Below are 22,533 nucleotides of genomic sequence, written 5' to 3' on the forward strand. Positions count from 1 at the left end.
TGAATTTTCTACTCCTCATCTGACAAACCGTATCAGACTATCCAGTTGGCAAGCGCAGCTTGCTGATTTTGTGAATGTGAGATCTGAGATCCAATTTCCAATGAGCCTCTGGCCTTCTCCCTCTGATAGACATAATGGATGCAAGACAAATTTTAATTTGGAGGAATGGAGAGAGTGCGAGGAGGATAGGAATCGGGGAACTGTAGGGCAGAAAAAGGTGGAGGATAAGGAGACAAGAGGAGAGCAAGAAGATTGGGGAGGGTGAGTAGAGACTGATAGAGAAGAGTGAAGTGGAGGAAAGGAACATGGAGAAGATAAGTGCAAATAGAGGGTCAAGAGGGAGATGGAAATTAATAATAAATAAATTACATGAAAATTAAAAAATGCAAAGAAGAATAGATACAGTTAAGAGAAGGGGCAGGAGAAGTTTTGGGAGGGTTGGAAATCTCTTTAGCCATCAGTAGCAATGATAGGGATGGTGGTGAATAATTTTGGCCTCAGTTAGAATCTGGGATAGGGTGGGTACTGATAGGTTAGTCGGGTTGGGGTGTGGGAGGAAGTTGAAGAAGTGATCTGTGGGGGTGGAAAAGGAAGAAGTTGCCTCAGAGAAAGACAGGCGTGTCAGCTGGTTATTTAGGCCTTGGTGGTGTGGCAGGAAAATTGCAGATGAGTTTTGTCTCAGGGTAGGGTGCAGACAGTCATTTATTTATTTTCTTCAGCTATGCCTTAGAGAAGGATTCAGTCTCCGTGGCTATGTCGCCATATCCTTTTTAGGCATCTTGAAATGTATTTGTGACATGTTCAACATTTAAAATACGGTTACCATTCCTGCGTCCATACCATGGATTTGCGGTCTCTTGATGGTGATTTTGTGTCTAACAAATGGTTTTGGAGTCGTCAAGGCAGTGGAGAGCTACTATATAAAATATAGTGCCATTCCACTATTCAGAATTTGTTTTGTTATATTTATAGTGCCATCTATACTGGTACCATTAAAATTTGAAGCTCACAGAACATTTTAATTACATAATAGATGTGTTATACTTCACTGTTCAACATGACAATTATACATTTCACAACTTACCAATAACTGATGGACGGTTAACGTTAGTCTGTAAATTTGGAATGACCACCGAGTAGGTGGCAGGCCGATAGGGGTAAATGGTTGCTGGAGTTGTTGAAACAATATTTTGACCACTTCCAGGAAAGACATTTGAAGGGACACCCAATGCAAAGCGTTTTTTTTTCCCTGGTCGTGGTTGGTATACCCATCCTAAAGAGTCAAATTCACATAGTAATTGACAGTGTAATATGAAATTTGTACCAATTCAGATGCCAAACTACAACAGACTTGCACAAAATGTATTATTTGACAGTTTGAGAACAGAAACATCATTTATCCACTTACTGAGTGTTAGGTCGGAATGGGACCCAGAAAATTATGCAGCCAAGACCAAGCGGCGGCATTCTGCCTTTTCTCCTCAGAAAATGGATAACATTCAAGGGCAGGCTGAGGAGCTAGAGATTGCAAGAACTGTGTGTGTTGCAATATTATAGTGGTAAGAAACAGTTTCTTCAACACAACGTGGCAGTTGGCAATAGAAATGGAGTTCAGCATCATTCCATATAATTCCATTCCATAGCATTTGCAGGTGTATAAGTTAATATAATGAATTTGTTTCAGTCTGGGTTTTTTGGTGTCACTTTTCTAGAATATTGATCCTACAATGTTCTCATTTAATGTCCTCAGGGAAAGGTAAATAGGAACTCCCTTTAGTGTTTCATCAGAATGCTGCCTACAAGAACAACTTGGATTTATGTAGCACTTTTATTGCAATAAAATATCCTAAGGTAGTCACATTTGGAATGACCAAGGGCAGCACTACCTCAATATTGGACATGAGCTTCAGCCTTGACCACAGGAACAAAGCTTCATGTAAGGTTTAAACCTATAAATATTTGGGGCAGGTGTCCTTGGGCAGACATGACAAGATGGGCTGAATGGCCTCTTTCTGTGCTGTGACTTTTCTATAGCTTTATGTTCTTAATGCATTAGCCACTGTGCAAGGGCTGATCATCATCTGACGTAACTCATTATGCACTTATTTTTCTCAGCATTTCTGCTGGAGCAAAGGATCCAATGTATCTCTGCCAAAAGTTAAATTATTGACTGAATTTTTTTGACAAAATAACAGGCGGGACTTCCCATTCACCTTGTGGCGTATTTTGTGGCAGTGGAAGCAACTTGCCATTGGTGGGCAACAGGATCTTCCAGTTCCGTCACTGTTTACAGGTTTTCCCATTGCTCGCACTGTTTATCACTGCAGAACTCACTATTGACGGGACCGGAAGATCCTTTCGACAGAAAAGGCCAAAGTTTCAGCCAATATTTTATTTAAGTAGAAAAAAATGTAGTTACATCATATAAAACAATGCAGTGACATTCCTTAATAGTGATGACAACTGGTAAATTATGGAGATTCTTCACAGCAGTGGAAAATTTGAAGTTTTCTTAACAAGGGCAAGTGATTTGCTTCTAATAATATTTTTTATATAAACATTGGAGGGGCTATATACTACTGGATCTGCCTACTGAGTTAAGTTTTAATTCTTCAGGCTGAATTTTAATACCAAAAATGGCTGGGATTGAGTTTTGGCAGATGCTAACATTTAAAAAAATGTAAAAACTCAACTCCAACCTAACTACTTCCAATTTTAACAGAGGTGGGACAAAAGAAAGGCAATAAATCTACTCCTAGGAAGCTGACTGCCAGCTAACTAAATTAGTTTAATGAGGTCGGCCTCGGGAAACTGGTAGCTGAAGGGAGGCAGGAACAGCTTTGGGGAGAAGCGCCTTTACAGCACTCCACCCATACAAAGATCCCCAGAATTGGGATTCTGACTACCGACTGGGATCAGCCCAGTTCCATTCCATCCTGAGGATACGGTACTAATCTACTGTAACTAGATCAGCAGAAGTCAAGTCTGTCAATCAGGGTGACTTTTGAGTGAGGAACCTTTCAAGTACAAAGGACAGAAGACCCCCACCCCATTCACCCCCACCCTGTACAACCCACCCCTTTTCATTTCTAGATCTTCACTAAGGTTAACAAATCTGTAACGATTTGAACTACTTTAAACTCACCAGGAAATTCTTCCCTGTGTTTCTCTTTTATCTTTTGTGCTTCATCATAGTAGGGTTTCTTCTGTTCTTCAGTCAGCTTGTTCCACTCCAGGCCAAGTTGGACACTAATTTCAGCATTATTAGCATTGGGGTTTGCCTTGGCTAATGATGGTCTGTGAATCCGTGCCCAAACCATAAATGCATTCATTGGCCGTTTTATATGGCCACTTCTGTCTTTGGAGGGTGGCATATCATTGATTTCTAAAACCAGAACAAATGAAAAAAATTCAGATGAATGTGTAATTGTACAGATGGTTGAACAAAGCGATATCATTGGAGTGTCACAGAGATTAAAGAGATAAAGTTCAAGAGATTAAAACAAAAGTCTTTATGAACCTGAAAACACAAAGTTGTGCTTCTGGGATAAAATCAATGAAACAATGAAATTGGAATAGTAGTGGGAAAAAGCGTATCTGTAAATTCTAATGTAGCTGCACCATAGGTTATAATGAAGGTGTCAAATGGCTAACAAAGTAATCTGTCATTGGATTCCTGCTAATAGTCAGTGGGTAAATATATACTTTATAGTACTGAGTCATATAAAGCAAAGTATTCCTCCTTTTTCTTTGCTCCTTTCCTCACAGTATTGATGCATGCAAGGTTACAGATCCAGATTAACTGTCCAATCACTGGTATTTCCTGCCCAGATAAAAAGGCCGAGATTTTGGCCCTCAGTGGTGGAACATGATACGACTGATGTGACGGGTCAGCCAAAAGTTCACTGACTTTCAGCAAGACTGGAAGATATCCGTGGCAATGTGGCTAGAAAATCCTGGTTTTATGTGTAAATCTAAATGTTAAACAAGAATAGACTGTTGGAGCAATGGGATTCAATATAGTCCAGCTCACAGCTGTTCTCTTCTGACATGTACTTTCTGACAGGATAGTGTCCAAAGATAGGAAGGATATTAGTTGAATTCCCCCCCTTCTAGCCCCACTGAGGCCAACTGAGATTAACTTGTTCAGCATAATGTCTCTCTTTGCTCAAGAACAGCTTTTAGGACAGAAACTGTTCTCAAATCAGCTGCTGCAACTGAACACTCAGAACTTGGCATCAATTATTTGGCAAATCATAAGTATCTGAAAGAACCCAATCAATCCAACGTGGTTAATAACTGACAAATAGATACACCTGAGAAATCAATCATCACATTTATCTATATAGGAGGTAGCAAAATTCAACAGCTAGTAAACAAAAGACTGGCTGTAAACTACTTAGTCCCCTAAACAAGTGTGAGAATCAAGATGCATAAGTGAAATGCCAACTGGCTGCTAGCTGAAAACTGTAATGACTTCTGCATGTAGTCAGAGGTTCCTGCACTGTAAATTGGCTGCAAACATCAATATCATTAGTAAGATGTCTTTCTAAGAGATAGGTGCTGGAATTGAATCTGGCCAAGGAACATTTGAGAGAGCAGGTCCTGGGCTTTTGAGTAGTGTGCTGGAGGGCTTGGCAGAGGAGTTGGAAAGGAGGCGAGATGTCGTGTAACCTCAGGGAACAGAATGCCCTTCATACACACAGTGAGAAAACAGTGGGAAAAGTTAGCTGCAGAGGAAAATGCCATGATTTAAGCACCAAAGACCTGGATGCAATGCTAAAATAAAGTTTAGTTATCCCACTAGTGGGCCATATCAGTGAATTTATCACAAATGCCATATTTTACCATCTGCACCACCAGCCTCAACCACTGTTCAATTCACCTCATCCACATTATTCAACCCCTGTCAAACAGGACTCATACCTAATATGTTATCCATCACCTTGCCACTTAGCACTATTGCAAGCCTCACATTATACAGCTCACACACACTGGCAGCTAATCAATCATGATAGCTACATCATCTAAACAGATTGCATGACTCACTGACAATCTTCACCCTCTCTTGCTGAGTACAGTATTGCACGACTGGTTCATTTCAATTCTCCCTTATCCCTAATTCCCTCTGACGTACACACTACATAGAATGTAAGTATGAATTTCTTACTGCCTCCTCTCCACTCATCAGAACTCAAGAACTGCAACTTGTCTATCAATAGTGCAAGAGCAAGATGACAGTGAAGGTAATGGAATACCATGAATGGAATTTTAAAGCCTGGGATTTTCTGGTCCGTTCGATTTTTGAAAGGCTTGCTGCAATTTGCAGCCCTACCCCTGTTGTGACATGGCTGCAAAATTCTGCCCCATCACTTGATTCACACTCGATGCCAATAACTCAGGTACTGACACTGCATGTAATGGTGAGAATAGCCAGGCTGGCACTGCCCAAAGGGTACCGCCCCCTTACCCCTGGCCTCCCTGGGAGGGGGTGGTTCTCAATCGCCTCCAGTTCTACTGACGAAGCCATTACATCTGGTCCCCATTGCAGGGGATCAGCTGGCCTCACCAGGAGAACCTCTCCCGGTGAGGCCAGAAGCAAGTAAACCCAGACTCGTTAATTCAGTGCAAAATACATTTAAATTTAATTTAAATAATTTATTCAGCTTCGCGCCAAAAATAAGGGCAAGGCTGACATTGCCAGATATCCAGTGCCAAGATTGCATGAGGCGAGAAATCAGGCATGAATCTGATTTCTTAGCTCTCCTGCAATATTTCCAGCTTGCCCCACCCATCAACTGGTGGACACAACAATTAGATCACACACATCCCCCCCCAACACCCAGTGTCCCTTAGAGATCCAAAATGGCCTCTGCAGCACACGCATACATTTCTTGTGTGAGTTGCATCAGGTGGCATTTTGGTCAGGGTGTTAGTGTGTGCGTGAGTGTTGCCCAGATCTTGCCACATATGGATATGCACTGCTTCAGTATCTGAGGAGGTGCAAATGGTGCTGAACATTTTGCAGTAATCAGCAAGCACCGCCACTTCTGACTGTATGGCAAGGTCATTGATGAGGCAGTTGAAAATGGTTTGACCTGGACACCATCCTGAGGAACGCGTGCAGCAATGCCCTGGTCGTAAATGATTGGACTCCAACAACCACAAGCATCTTTCTTTGGGCTAGGAATGACTCCGACCAACGGAGAGTTTTCTCCATGAGTCCCCACTGACTCTAGGTTTGCCTAGGCTTCTGGATACCACACTTGGTCAGATACTGTCTTGATGTCAAGGTCAGTAAGGCAGTCATTCTCATCTTCCAAATCGGGTTTGCTGTGCTTTTTTTTGTACAGGATATCTCTGGGTAATTATTCACATTGTTGTCTAGATGCCTGTGTTATTGTACTGGAACAGCTTTCTTCGGATGCTTCCTGTTCTGGAGCTGTTTCAGCACCATTGCTAAGACGTTGTCAGGATACATAGCCTTTGCAGGATCCAGTTCCTTCAGTCATTTCCAGCTATCATTCAAGTGGCTAAATTAGATTGGCTGAAGACTGGAATCATTGATACTGGCATACTCAGCACTTCTGGCTGAAGCTGAAGAGAAAAGCTTGTCTTTTGCTCTGACGTGCCAGGCTTTCCCATCATGGAGGATGGGATATTTGTGGAGTTTCCACCTCCCTATAGTTCTTTAATTGTCCACCACCATTCACAATTGCAGAGCTTTGATCAGATCCATTCATTGTGGGGCTAACAACACTCACTATTATTTCAGAATAAATCAGACAACTTATGGCAATGACATGTGCACAGTTGAAAATCCAGAAAATGGTGTCAAAGAGACTCAGTTTCCTCACAGCTATGTTGCTGCAGCTTCACTGTGTACTCAGCACTGAATCCAGTGCAAGAGCGTAAGGTTGGGGTAGTTGCTCATTAATTATCCACTAAGTATGCCAGAAAATGCTGGGGCTGGTGCATTCAAGAGTGACAATATGGTAAACATGGTTAGTTCAGTTGGCTAGATGACCAGTGTGTGGTTCAATTCCCATGCCAATTGGGGTGACTTGTGGACCTGTAGTATCACCCTGCCCGTGTGAGTGGAAGACAGTTGCTGGGATTCTTTGGCCTCCCCACAGTGCTTTTCTCAGCAGCATGCCATTGGCCGGTGGCATGATCTTCTGGTCCAGCCACTGTCAATAGGATATCCCATTGATTCCACCAAGAATCATGTAGTGGGGGTGTACCAACAGCAGGACTGGAAGATCCGACTGGCGTGAAGAGCTGGAAGATCGTGCCCAATAGCTAAGCCATCACCGAAAAAACTGCTCAGGATGAAAATCAGCAATCAATAAGCCCAGAACTGACTTTAAGTACGACAAAGATGAATGAAGTGATAATAGTTACCAAACAACAACTGTGACCTTGAGAATTTTGGTTTTACAAATTTGAAGTCACATTCTTGCAGATTGGAAATTTATAGCTTTTTTTCACTTTTTCTGTTTCTTTCAACTCTATTTCTTACTATTCTTCCCTATCTTCCTTTCCCTGAGATTTTTTTTTACTCTCCACATAGACTTCAGTCTAATTTACATCTCCTGCTTTATACCACCTGGAAAACCAAAGAAACCAAAACCTGTTGCTGGGTATTGGACTGTGTTCATACTTCAAACCTCTACAAGTCAATTCCCTAATGGTTAATGGCACGGTGGCACAGTGGTTAGCATTACTGCCTCACAGTGCCAGGGACCCAGGCTTGATCTTGGCCTTGGGTGACTCTGTGGAGTTTGCATATTCTCTCCATGTCTGCATGAGTTTCCTCCAGGTGTTCTGATCTCCTCCCACAGTCCAAAAATGTGCAGATTTGGTAAATTGACCATGGTAAATTGCCCTTTAATGTCGGGGGGATTAAAAGGGTAAATACATGTGGTTATGGGAATAGGGTTTTGGTGCATTTGTTGTCAATGCATGCTCAATGGACCAAATGGACTCCTTCTGCACTGTAGGGATTCTATGAATGATAAGGAAAGAAAAGCAAATGGGAAAACATACATTTACTCAACCAACCTACATTAAAAAAATAATATTTCCATACACTGTATTATCTCCAAAATGTTTGGTCTCTTCAAACATTTACTGAAGCATCTGGCATCTGTCTCCTAAATATTCACAATATTTCAAAAAGGCATGAACTGCAGTTGTAACCTTCAAAATTTGCACATTGCCGGAATGTCATTAAAAAAGGCCTCAGGGCAATCATTCTTCATGTATTTTAAAACATAAATAGCCTTTCAAACTAACACAAGCAACAAAATGTTGTAATCACACTGTTTGACATTGTAGTACTACACAACAATCGATTCATGAACAATTATTGCTGACATTGTGATTGGCTAGCAGAATTTGATTTTGATGTTATAAAGTTCAGACTAAAGAGAGTGCAATCAAATTAGGTTTAACAGAAAACAAAATTGGACTTTCTTATGTGGAAAAAGGATAAAGGTACCTGCTTCTGTAGGTGGGACAGTAAGGGGAACATTTATAGTATTGATCTTCAAGGACGGATCCACTTGCGTTTGTAACCTGATGTCGCCCAGATTGTTTGATGCTAGTGGTCCAGATAATTTGGCAAATTTGACCACGTCACACGTGGAAGATGATCCTTGGAGTTGAAGTTTGATTCCAGGTGGAAGTGGGTGTAAAGTTATAGGAAGTTTCAGATCGCTATGTTGTGACCCATCGGTCCCATTTAAATCCTTCAGGAACAATAAATCTTTAGTCTGTTGAGCTCCTCTGTTGGAACTGGAAGGTTTATAATGCTCACCATCTTCTAATTTTATCTTTTCAGTCACATGTTGGCCAGCAATATTTTGATCAAAGTCCTTCCTTGAGTTTAACCCTGAAACAAACTTATTTTCACTCTGAAAAACAAACAGAAAATTGTTATGGTAAAGAGAAAATCTGACATAATTATTTTAATATTTGAATTCTTAATGACTCAGTTGATCAAAGGACCACCATTTATTGTGATACTACTGTAGACCAAAAGCTATTGTCAACCAAAAAGCAATGAAGTGTAGAGACTGACATCAAAGTCACAGGCTGACAGTCTGGTGACTCGTGGTGGAAAATTTATTTGTACAAATGTTCTGTTAAGAATATGATCCAGAATGTGATCCATGACTGAAAAGCTTGCTGAGACTCATTGTTGATGTTTGCACATGGAAACATGTGCCAACAAAAGCAAGTGTTTTCAGGATGGGAAGAGGAAGAGGAATATTGTTACCTCAGGCAAAAGATAAAGAAAACTGAATTAAGAGAGCATCACACAACATTAAGAGTTTCTGTTTGTTATTAACCAAACCAATCAATCTCAGAAGGAAGGCGATAAAACACAAGTAAGGTACTTTCCCCTCTTAGGGTATAGTGATTCCTTATAAGAGACCAAAGACAAGGGTCAGTAATAGCATTCGCAAAGTGTCTCTTCTAATATTCCTTGCTGCTCACCACCATCTCCAGGGGAAGTTAGGGGTGGACAATCAGGGCTGATATTTCCAGTGATGCCCATCTCCCATTAATAAATGATCTGTGTTGCAAAAACTGCTTAACATTGATTGAACTTGAGATATATAGGAAACAATGGTAAGCTAATATATAAGGGGCTGCATAGGGAGGGTATAAGTTACTGGGTATGATTATCATATTAATCAAGCATCCAGATCACTTTGTTCTATCAATGCCAGCATTATGAATGTTTGTCCAAAATTTTTCTGCCTAGTGATCAGAAAATATCAAAAGGATAGGAGGCTCTCCCACCTCCCCCCCACAACCTACACCCCCGCCCCCCCCGCCCCCCCCCCCCCCCCCCCCACCCCCCAAAACGACATCGAAGTCCATGGCGAGTAAAATCCTGTGGGGTGTAAATTGGGTGTCTGCATTGAGTGAGACCTATTCCCATCTGGTGTGTGTTAGGTTAAAATTGGGGCAAATCTCACATGTGATAACAGAAGAGCCCCATCTTAACTAACTGAAAAATAGGCAAATTTTATTTGTACGTTGTTCCTAGCATTATTTCATGGAGAGCTTGAATTATATCAAAATTGAAGCAGGACTAAAGGTTCTGATTGGTATTGTACTGAGCCAATAAAGAATCAGGTTTGACCTGCATATTGGGTTAATTGATCCTCAGATGAAGGTGCGACCACTGATCAAAGTACCAGTGAACTAGTTATGGACATACAAATAAAAGGCCAGGAAGCCCAATTTTATTATCCAGCGACACGAACTAGGATGTCCATACTTTGAGAGGACAAAATCAGCTTGGAGTTTTCCAGTCCCTCCTGTACCTATTCCCGCTGCTGGAAAATCCTAGCCTTAGTTTATTTCTTGACATACTTCATCCTTCCCACCCTATTAAACACTTGCGAGTACATGCTTTCTAAAACTCATTCTTGAGCAAAATATACGAGAGAGGTCCTGGTACTTGCGGAACAATAATTTTCCCCAAACTGTCATCTTCAAAAAGGGGAGGGAAAAATAGGAAAAAAATGGAAGAAGGGATCAAAAATAATACAAGACACAAGTACATTGGCCGACAAAAAAATCTTGTTGAATCAACTAAGGTGGTCTGGTATTGAGAAAAGGATGGAATGTGTTATTCCAGGACATGGCAATGCAATATATGGATGTAATTTTAATGAGCAATGTAATGGTCCATAAGCATTAATGTATATGCAGACCCCGTGTCACCCTGTATTCAATCCAAAGTACATTAGTTAATTTGAACAATTTATTGAAATAGGCCAATTGTTCTCGGGCAATATGTATGCCTGAGAAAATTTTCCTTTACTCCCAAACTTAGTTAAACAAGTCAGCTCAATAATTTGGATATTTTATATTGAAGAAATAGAAATAATCCAGGAATTAAGAAGACAAAATCTGGAATTTTTTGTTTGGAATGTCATTTGATGTGCAGCTAATTGACAGTTATGCATACACAATACAGTTATTTACCCAGAGATTTGACAATGTTTCAAATCCTTTTTCCTTGGTTAATTTTTCATAAAGGAAAGAATTGTGTTTAGGGAATACAACCAGAATACCATTTTGGCAGCTTAAATAAAGTGAACCTTTTACCACTATGCCATGAAGTGAACTAATATCATCTCTCTTTTGCATAATTGCAGTATCAAGTTTATTAATGAAAAATACAGACGTTGTTCCCATCTAATGGCTTGTAAATGCATCGAATCTGATTTTACCTCTGTGCAATGCTTGGGTTTTGAATAGATTAAAATGGGCTCATTATTTCACACATTATATAACACAGAGCAACTTTATACATCCAGTGAGCACTTAAAAAATTAGTACTGCTGGAGCACTAGAAACAAAGACACAGGCGGATTATACTGGCTGGTTAGAAGGACAGGTTGCTGTATACAGCTTAAAATACAAAACAAACAACATGCAGGCCAGACCAGATGAGGTTTCCTCTGCTAAAGCACATTGTTGGAAAAAAAATCTGGTTTCAATAATGGTCACCATTGATTTATTAATTGAATTTAAATTCCACCAACTACCGTGGTGGGATTTGAACCCATGTCTCCAGAGCACAACCTGAACTTCTTCTACACCTATGGTTTCCAACCTTTTATATGTCATGGCACACCTCCATGTTATAAACAAGTATACAGTATATACTCCTATTTTCTAAGTCTTCTTCCCTTATGGAAACTTTGTTTTTAACTTCTCTCTGTCTCTCTCATCTCCCAGGGTTTTTGTGCCTTTTTCACATTTTCGCTTTTCATGCAAGTGTATGAGACCTTTGTCTTCAGCTCCAAGTCCAGTTGGTCAGGTGCATGGGCCTAACCAACATATAAAATCTAAACTGTGCATGTGCAGTTCTTTCCCAGCCAGCACATGCACGGGAAGCCCAAAATTCGTCCGGCCTCAGAGATGCCAAGCACAGACCTGAAGACAAAGTTTATTTTTAGTTTAATCACATGAATTTTGTATAATTTTGAATCTTTTTTCATGGCACACTTGGAAGTCTTCATGGCACACCAATGTGCCATGGCACGCTGGTTGGGAACCACTGCTCTAGATTACTGATCAGTGATAGTACCACAAAGCCATCATGGTCCCAAAACTACTAAACATATCTTAAGTTTTCTAAAACAAAATCAGAGAACAGTGAAGAGCTGCCAAATTTGTAACAGTTCAGTCTATTTTTCAGAAAAATAGAGTTTAAGAAAGTATATAGAAGCAAAGCTAAATCTAAATTAACTCAAAATTAACAAAAGGACAGAAAAAAAGACCATTCAGTCTCTCTCAAGCCTGCTTCACCATTCTAATAGATTATAGCTGTTCTGTACCTCAACTTCAACTACCTAACTTTTCTCCACATCTTTACCTAATAAAAATGTATCAATCTCAGTTGATGTTAGCATCTATGTTGAATACCCCTCCTGAGGTTTTAGAATAGCAGATGTTGAAAGAAAATCTTTTTGTTTCTAGGTTCATTGGAAGTGAAAGACTCAGAGCTTCCCACTGTATTTATTGTCACAATATATTAAACCAAAACTGGTGCTTTTATTCCTATTAAGAAGTCTTACAACACCAGATTAAAGTCCAACAGGTTTATTTGGTAGCAAAAGCCACTAGCTTTCGGAGCGCTGCCCCCTCATCAGGTAAGTGGGAGTTTTATTCACAAACAGGGCATATAAAGACACAACTCAATTTACAAAATAATGATTTATGGGAATAGAACTCCCACTCACCTGATGAAGGGGAAGCGCTCTGAAAGCTAGTGGCTTTTGCTACCAAATAAACCTGTTGGACTTTAACCTGGTGTTGTGAGACTTCTTACTGTGTTTACCCTAGTCCAACGCCAGCATCTCCACATCATGATTACCATTGCTTTTATTCTTTACAGACATGGAATTAAGACCTTCAATTAAGAGTAATTTTTTTAAAAATTCTAATATACCTGCTCAAATATTAAATAAATAATTTGAGATATAGTAAGTTATTATTTTTTCCTCATTTGAGGCAAGGTGCTTTTAAGGGTGCAGAGCAGAAATCCAAGTTCCCCCTTCTGCCCCAACAATAGTTCTACCAGTGCTACAAAACAGTATCAAAATTAAATTTAGTCATAAGCATCAAGCTTAGATTCGTAATAATGCCATTTATCTGGATTTTTAAAAGGTAACAATATGCAATATTGGCGTGTCCGAAGGAAGTATATTTGCATGATCAAAGAAAGAGAAATGCATTATACTCTAATTTGTGGAACATGGCTCCACTGATTCTGATGTTGTCATTTTACCAAATGATATTCTGGAACTTTACAACTCAATCATTGTTATTACATACAATATATTATCCATTACAATATCAATTGATAACTGCTAGACACAAACAAATATTATCAGTCTGCAAAGATTTGCTTTTTCATAAATTACACATGCTCATACTCATGATCAATTCTTAGAAAATATTACTGTGAAATAATTTTCAGGTAATGCATATTCCAATGTGAATTAAGCAAAACCTTGCCTCCTACATCTGTATAGAAGATCCTCATGGTCAATAAAACAGGATTCCACAGTGATCTTGGATGAGGGAACTGTAGCAGTTGCCTATAGCTAAAGTGGTTAAATAAATTGTTGAAATCTGTTCATCTAAGTATGAGGAGACAATCGTTGAAATGGAGGTATCTTCTACAGGTTGGACATAGAAGAACATATATGAACAATGAGTGTTGTACTTTCACTGCTCCACCATGATCCGAGTATATGACGATAAGAGAGTATAGTCCAAATGCAAAGGATAGTTAAACAGGGAGACTTTGTTGCATAGGCTCAACCACAAAAACTGAAACAAGTAGACTGCAATTTTTTGCAATATCACAAAATGTGGTTGTCTCAGCAGATTAACTTTCCAATTGACATGCTGCATGTCATTGTGAAAATCCAGTGGTTCTCCTCTCTATCATGCCACGATGTTGCCATGTATATCTTCGCAGATTGAACTGGAGGTTACCTTCAGAGAAATGTAGGGGAACCATCCAGTGGCACTCTAGTCGATGTGCCATTCATCCTGAAAATGATCCTGTGGAGGGTATCTCCAATGAAGATTTCTCCCAAAGTCCACAGATAGTGAAAGTGTAATCTGTAAATAAGAAAGCATGGAATGAGAAAAGGCCCTTCAGGCCACCAATGCTGTTTCTTTCCCACAAGCCATGTGCAATCCATTCTATCATGGGTACCACCAAATGCATTTATTCACTTCAAGGAATGTTCTGCAAAATCTCTCCTTGACCTCCAGTAAATCAAGGAAAACGCCTCAAAATCCAATTCTGTCCACACATCCCCCATGGCTTTCAAGTCAACTTCCAGCCAGACATTAACCCTGCATTTTTGAGAAGCTACTTGTTATTACATTAACTATTTTCAATTGGAATTTATCCCACAGATCCATGGTGCTATGGAAGTTTGTTTAATAAGTACTAGTTGCTCTGGTTCTGGAGTCATGGTCAAAGTTAAACAGCTTGCTTGCATCTATATTACTCATACTTGTTAACATATTGAGGGCCTGTATATGAACATCCAACTTCTTTTCTCCAATGAAAACAATTCTGCATGCTGCAATCATCCTTATTACTCTTCTCTGAACTCTCCCTAGTGCATCAATTACATTTGAAGGCAATATGCCCGACATGCAATATTCTAAGGTTGCTCTCAGTGACAAAAGAGTTCAAATAATTCAATAATCAATGAATGCATCTCAGTTCTTGATAATCCTACTGCTAACAGTAAATGGTTAACAATCACATCTAAGTATATTTTGCTAATGGAAACAAATTAGTATTTGTGTCCATTTCATGTTTCTTGTTCTCCAATGTACATTACTTCATGTCTAATTACATAAAATCTAGCTACCATTCTTTATCTATTCACCTAATATGCTCCAGTTACATTTCCATGATATAAAATGCCTACCTACTCCAGTTATTGACAAAGCTATGTAAAAAGTCAGACCCATAGTATTACACCACCAAGGTTAAAAAGAGCAGTATAGTGGATCAGATAAGTCAAGAAGTGATCAGATGATAGCAAATTGGATTGCAGAACTGTGTATATTGTGGGATGACAAGATTAAGGGAGATAAGGAGTTCTGATGTCCTAAAAGAAACTGAAATAAAACAACAAAAATCCAACCATGTTGACTGAAAAAAGTGTCTTGTAAAAATATCCCATAAATGGGATGATTATCTACTTGTGTGATTTTGCTTAAATTTTGACAAGAAATCTGTGTGGAGTTTGCGCGTTCTCCCCGTGTCTGCATGGATTTCCACTGTATGCTCCAGTTTCCTCCCACACTCCAAAGATGTGTAGGTTAGGGTGAATAACCATGGTAAATTGGTCCTTAATGTCAGGGGGATTAGCAGGGTAAATACATGGGGTTGCAGAGATAGAGCCTGGGTGGAACAGTTATGGGTGCAGGCTCAATGGGCTGAATGGCCTCCTTCTTCACCGTACAGATTCCATGATTCTATCTGGCACAGTGTTAGAAAAGTATGATAAGATATGGGCACAGTATTCCAGTCTTGGATAAATTAGGCTTTAATTGGGTGTTAGTACTTGCTGAGAAGAAAATAAATATTTTACAGGTTTCTTGCAGACAACTAAATATCTGGGAGTTCCAGTTGAGATCATAGCATATAGAAGAGCAAAGCCATAAAAGTAGTAGAGCTAAACATAAATTTCAAGAAGCAGAAAAACCTTTTAACATTCTTCAAAAATAGAAGAATAGAAATAAAACTTTCAAGAGCTGTTGAAAGACATGGAGACAACCAAGGTGATTCAACTACTGTGTTGCAAGAAGAATGATTCAAATGAGGCTATGCAATCTGAAGGAAGCTGATGAAGATTTAGAGCGGGATCATCAGGAAAAGGGTGGATAGTATTAGATAGAGAATACAAGTGATCTCTGCTAACAAGAAAAATGAATAAAATGAGTTTACAAATATAGCCAAACCATTGAGATTACCAAAAAGGCTGAACATTGATACAATGAGTAACCTGCCAAGTCATAGATTTGAGAAGAACCTGCCAACCATGAATGGAACTTCAGTAAAAACTTATGGTAATCTTTTTAAAAGTGCATGATGCCAGATTGTCAAAGGTTTTTGATTTGTTGATGATGATGACTAATGAATCACTGAAGCTCTAAAAATGAACAAATTAGGAATGATCCAAAATGTAAATATCATTTCATAAATCATATTGCAACCATCAAACAGATCACACTGCCTCCTCATTTAGCTTGTCTTTGAATGTGTTGTTGCTTCCCTTGTCCTTGCCCCAACTTCCTGTTTGAAGCACTCCATCCTGCCAAAACACCAAAATGGTCCGAACCAAAATCATGAATGACATTTTTGGTGATTATGACTATGGTGCATTATCATTCTCATGCGTCTCAGGTCTCTGTAGCTCGTGACGTAGTTGATCACATGATTATCCACGAAAAGGGTTGCCAACATCATCCAGCTTAGAGTAAACACCTTCATTGTATTTCAATCTTACCAATCTTAGAATCACCAGCAATGGCTTTGATGTACATACTCCAGGCTGTCACCTTGAAAGTTTCCCAAGGATCTTCCCCTGGAGTTGTCTTCTTCCTCATTTTGTTCTTTGGAAACATCTCTGCAGACATGGGATCAGTTTCCACAGTGCACTTGTTGATGACATCCAGCCCTACTTCTCCAGCATCTCTTTTGACCTTTTACCTAATTGGTCAGCATCCAGTTTTTGGTGAGTCAGAATTTCACACAGATAAACAAAATGGGAAGACTAAGCCCATCACCTTTGTTGCTTGCTATAAATTCTATACCCTTCACACCAACTCCTTCACAGTCTGTCCACTCCCACCTCTTAGATTAGCCTTTTTAAACCAACGTCAGTCCATCTGATATTGAACTCTCATCATGTCCTTATCATCTTCAGACTTGGTTATTCTAATGCACTCCTAGATGGGCTTCCAACCAACTCATCCAACAATCTGCTGTCCAAATGCTATCCTGCTCCAAGCACCAACCTTCATTATTTCTGACCATGATTTTTCCCAGCTACCTCCAAGTTATTCTTGTGTTTAAATCCTTCTATTACCTCATCCAGCCCACCAGCAAATATCTTCACTTTGGCACCCATATCATCAGGCACCAGGAACCCCAACTTCTGAAATGGCTTCCCTGAGCTTGTCAGATTCTCCAGTTCCATATTTAAGACCATTCACAAAATACAAATTTGACCACGCTTTATTCACCTCATCTAATATTTCCTTCTTTGGCTCAGATGTCTGTTTTTCCCTTACATTTCTGTGAAGTTCCTTGGGGTGCTTTCGATGTTAGAAGTGCTATTATTGCTAGCTCAATTCACCCGAGAGTCTACTTATAGTGATAGGAAGGCCAAGATCCATTTTACTTTTATCTCACATTGTAGCACTTTTTGGAGCATCCTTCAATGAAGATAATCAAAATTAGGAAGTCATTTTTCATAAATCTAATACCATAAATAGGAAACTATTGTTCAGCTCAGTGTTCATGTAGATTTATAATGGATATTTATATGACAATAGTACTGTTTTATCAGCTCTGTGCATCATTTCCATATGTACGCAGTATTAACACAATATAACAACTAGTCATTGCAAGTTACTAGTACAAATTGTCATGATGATAAACAAGTAGTATTGCTTGGTTTGCCATTCAATGTGGTTGCTTTACTTACTTGTAATTGTTTTTGGCTAGAGAAGTACACACTATTTCCATTCTGTCATCAGTGTCCTCTTTTCACCCTCATTCACATGCAGCTTCAGTATATGATTGCCTCTGAAATGTGCAAGTGCACTTGTGTTCTTTTACCTTATGGGGCCTAACAATATGAAAATATTCACACCAATTCCATCTTTGTATATGCCTGTCAGACTAAAATACACTAAAATATTGATTTTACATTTATGAGTAACGTGTATATTCAGAAAAGGATACTATTATGTTGTACAGAGGTTCATTGCAATGTGTACAAAATCACTGGTCTTAATGCAAGATAATTCTATAAGATGTCAGCATAGTTGATGCAACATTTCGATTTTTTTTAGCCATTAGAGTAAGTTTCATTTCTATTACTTCAGATGCATATGTCAGATAATTGTTTTGAAATTGTATTACTAAATTTAATTGAATACATTTCACGTTGTCAATAATTGGCCAAACCAATAAGCCACAAATTATTGGGATAATGATGATATATTAACGATGTTCTCTATTACTGATAAAAAGAAACTAACAATTTACTTAAAAATAGATATATATTGAATTCCAATTCTCCATAAATTACTAAATCATTTGCACTGTCAGCAATGTCAAAACTGAGAAACCTTCCTTTCTACTGTGAGATTCTGCATTGGAGTTAATGTTGTTCATGAAATTGCTCTCTTTATGATGTGAAAATAATTTTGCCAGAAAACAGAGAAGAGAGATCAAGGATTGTTACATGGACTGGCAAAAGGTGGGAAGTAGTGTTTCACATGGATCGATGATGATATCATTGCTGTTCATTATTTGATATTTATAATTTGGAGTTGGGAATCAGAAGTACAATTTTAAAATTTGAACTGTCACCACAGTGCTTTTAGAGAGGGAGTTCCAGGATTTTGACCCAGTGACAGTGAAGGAATGGAGATATATTTCTTGGTTAGGATGGTGAGTGACTAGGAGAGGAAATTGTAGGTTGTGGTGTTCCGACGTCTTTGTTTGCCGTTGTTGTTTCCGGTGCCTAGATCGATGCTAGGTGGTCCATCTGGTTTCATTCCTTTATGTTCTATTTGTAGCAGTTGAATACAACTGAGTGTCTTGCTAGGCCATATCACAGGACATTTAAGAGTCAACCACATTGCTGTGGATCTGGAGTCACATGTAGGCCAGACTAGGTAAAGGCAGCAGCTTTCCTTCCCTAAACAATATTAGTGAACCAAGTAGGTTTTTACAATAATCAGCAATGGCTTCATAGTCATCGTTAGACTTTTAATTCCAGATATTTTATTGAGTTTTTAAATTCCACCAAATGCCATTAGTAATGATCAACATTTTTGGCTACATTGTAAGCACTCCTTCCATGACCATCAAGTCATGGAGTGAGATTTGAACCTAGGACATCTGGCTTAGAGACAGGGATACTACCCACTGCACCACAAGACCTCACCAACTGATAATGAATGAGCTGATCGATCAATCTAACTACCTAGAAGACATTGGCATAGTGGTATAATCACTAGACTATTAATCCAGAGACCCAGAATAATGCTTTGGGGATCTGGATTTGAATTCCGCCACAGGATATAGGGAAATTTTAATTCTGTAAACATCTGGAATTGAAAGTCTAATGATGCCAACTGGCAATTAGGGATTGTTAATAAATACCCACATCCCCTGGCCAAATAAGAAAATCGTCTATTTTTTCATGAACAATGTAACAGTGAATTAAAACACTGTGTTTAAGTCAGAATTCCATTAATATTTAGTTCCCATCTTTATTGGCCACAGTTCCCAAGAATAGATCAATTGACTTGCAATTATCATTAAACTATACATGTCACTGGACTTTAAAGAGAGCTCAGTAAGATTATACTATTTGCTCCTAGTTAAACATTGGATTCTGGAATATTTCTTTGAAATTTTCACTTAAGTTATTTAAATCTTTTCAATCTATCAATTTAGAATTCTTTAGTTAGAAAGCAATTTTTTCTAGGGTCAGAGGAAATATTTTCACATGGTTGCTCAGCTGGGCACAAATACACAGGTTAGGCAAAAAGCTAGGACACCACAGCTGGCAGCTCATTACTGGGGGGCAGATTGCATACTCACTCTTCTGCAAAGGACTCAGATGCACACTTCTATCCTCCTAAAGTAGACTCTTGAATGCACCAGAGATTGTGCAGCCTGATAGACTACTGGTGCACAATATCACGCAACATGGAGTCCAAATTTGTGCAGTGTATTGAGATAATTCTGGCATGAATGGCCAGAAAACCCTGCATTTGTAGGAGCACCAGAATAGGATAAGGAATGCACAAGCCGGCATCAACAGTGTAAAACAAGAGGTTTTTTTTGTCAATGCTGAAAAGATTTGTTTGATAAGTTGTTTTTCATTCTGAATTCACTGTTGGCATTTAACTTTGTAATGAAGTGAAGGCAAGACCCATAAACCTGGAATGAAGGACAGCAATCAGATAGTGGTTGTAAGAAGAATGGTAAATAAAGATTGTAAGACAGATGGGTGAAGCACTTCTTAATCGACTTTGAGAACTCAGACAGCTAAGGATTCTGGTGGTCACAGCCTCTATTCTTCCTGTACCTGTTTCATCTGTATTTCTTACTGCCTGGTAAGGGTTGGTCTCTCATGATGGCAAAGTTATGAAGTATATTTGAGAAGTATGATACTGAGGTATAACTCAAATCTCCTCTGGGATGATTCAGGCAGTAAAAGTATGATTTGAACTTGATAATGTTCCTTGTGGCAGCATGGATCTTGCTTAAAGCACGCTCTCCAGCTATGTGCAGCTTTCTACTTCAGTCATGAGCATGTCGGCCAAATGCCAGCCTATAACTTGGTGCCCATGTTTGAATAAAAGTACCACAAAAGGACTGACACAGGATGAAAGAGTTGTAACTGTTAGTGATGTAGACCTGCATGGTACACTGTGTCTGCTCAAAACCTAGTTGCACATGCTGGAGGTGATTGATAAATATGCCGGGCTAGTGACCAATATGCAATGTGGCTGCAGTTTTTGCACCTTGTGTCGCAAATCAATGTAAGTGAAACCTTGTTTTGTCCCATTTTGCTTATCTCAGTCAATAGGGAGATGAATAGAGGTGTTTCTGCTGGTGACTTCTCTGACACAGATAGTGAACTGAGAACTATGAGTTAAGGGCTCTGGTGCAATAGTGCAGCTTGAATTGAGTTTGTGTCATTAAACTGAAGGTTACAGTGGGCTTAAAAGCCAAATGCAAATCTGTCCATGTCCTGGTTTGAGGCTTGAGTTATGGCTGCTGCAAGTAACATAGCTCAGGAACATCCTTGGTGAAGTGTATGTGTCTTATTTATGACTTCTGAGCAAAACTGATGTAGGAAATGTGGGCTCCTGAAAGTTCTGGGAATAGGGCCTCTTGCTTAGTGCCACCTTCCTTCCCCTTCTGACAACTTCTCCTGCTCTGTAATGACCTCCCTGCTGCTCTCCCTCATCCTCCAGCCCCAAGACTAGCCCTGAATGCCCTTCTGTAGCTAAATGATTTGTGATTAAATGAATGGCAGCAAGGCACTACCAGAAAAACTTCTCGATGCAGACAAAGTAACATAAAATACACCTAAAAAGGTCAGAAATTATAAACTGAGAACCAATCACTAAGCTTCATTTTATGATTCCTTTAATTAGCACCAATGAGAATTTTTTTATGCCACTAGCAACACATTGTGCTGTACAAAGTCAGTACATAGCAAACACAATCTTGAAGTGGTCAACATTAAAACCATGATCCAGCAAGAAGCATGGCACCCTAATCTACAGTCCCATTATCCTTGGCTTTAGATGTTGTCAGCATATCTACCTGTCACCAGTGTGACCGCCTCCCCCTCCACCACCAATATGGCACACTATACTGGGGGCTTGTAGACAGCATTATGCCTAGAAAATGGGAAGTGAACAGCTGAATGGGAATTGGACAGTTTTTGAAAAGGATGATGTTAATAGGAAACCACTATGCCATTGCTTCCCCATCACCTTAACACAAATACAAAATGACCAAAAGCCTTCTTTTCTACACCTCCATAAGCAAAATGCCTGCTGTTGCCTGTTTCCAAAATATCAAGCATTATTTCATCAAAACAATAACCCACAAAAATTCATTTCAACAGGCATGGTGGAGATTTTAGGTTTCAAAGTCACAGATTACTGAGACGGTTGAGGTCATGAGTGATTTTAGAGTAGTTTATTGAGTATATGATTAAGAAACAATAGTTTAAATATGATGCAAGAGCTAAAGAAACAGGAATAGCATACAACCCATCACAGGTAAGAATGGTTTACTGGCCCCAAGAGATAAACAGATGGATTAAGTCAATTTCAAAAGCTGGGGCAGCAGTCTCTTGAATGTTCTGTTCTTTTTTTCTCCTCCTTCTCAAACTAACCAACATGTTAGAAAGCTTTTCAACTAGTTTACTTCCATCTGAAGAGGGCAGCTGTCCCCTCAAACTCCTAACAACTGTTAATACATCTTATTTCTAGGAGCTGGTTCTTTACTATATGTCAATCACATATCCAAGTTCTTCTGGACAATGACCAAAGCACAGATACCCAAGTTGTCATCTCCCCTTTGGCCATCACTTTTGTTGAGGTGATCTTTTAGCTTGTCTTCTGCTGGGTGCCGCTGCCTTTCTCTACACCCTAGCTTTGACTGTAATACTACATTCTGCACCT

At 39.3% G+C, this 22,533-nt stretch overlaps 1 protein-coding gene across 1 annotated transcript in view; it reads right to left on the reverse strand.

Moving 5' to 3' along the window:
• LOC145351306 (transcription factor SOX-30-like) overlaps nt 1–17,279 on the reverse strand; it is a 41,939-nt gene extending 24,660 nt beyond the window's left edge. The window contains exons 1-4 of the mRNA XM_080200930.1: nt 17,169–17,279; nt 8,504–8,918; nt 3,146–3,385; nt 1,085–1,273 (exon numbers count right to left, since the gene is read on the reverse strand). Of these exons, the coding sequence (XP_080057056.1) occupies nt 1,085–1,273; nt 3,146–3,385; nt 8,504–8,918; nt 17,169–17,279 (955 nt within the window). The remainder of the gene's footprint in view (nt 1–1,084; nt 1,274–3,145; nt 3,386–8,503; nt 8,919–17,168) is intronic.
• Between the last annotated feature and the right edge of the window lie 5,254 nt (nt 17,280–22,533).

The sequence above is a fragment of the Carcharhinus amblyrhynchos genome, chromosome 13 (assembly GCF_965287045.1).
Source record: "Carcharhinus amblyrhynchos chromosome 13, sCarAmb.v2.hapA, whole genome shotgun sequence".
Taxonomy (NCBI): Eukaryota; Metazoa; Chordata; class Chondrichthyes; order Carcharhiniformes; family Carcharhinidae; genus Carcharhinus; species Carcharhinus amblyrhynchos.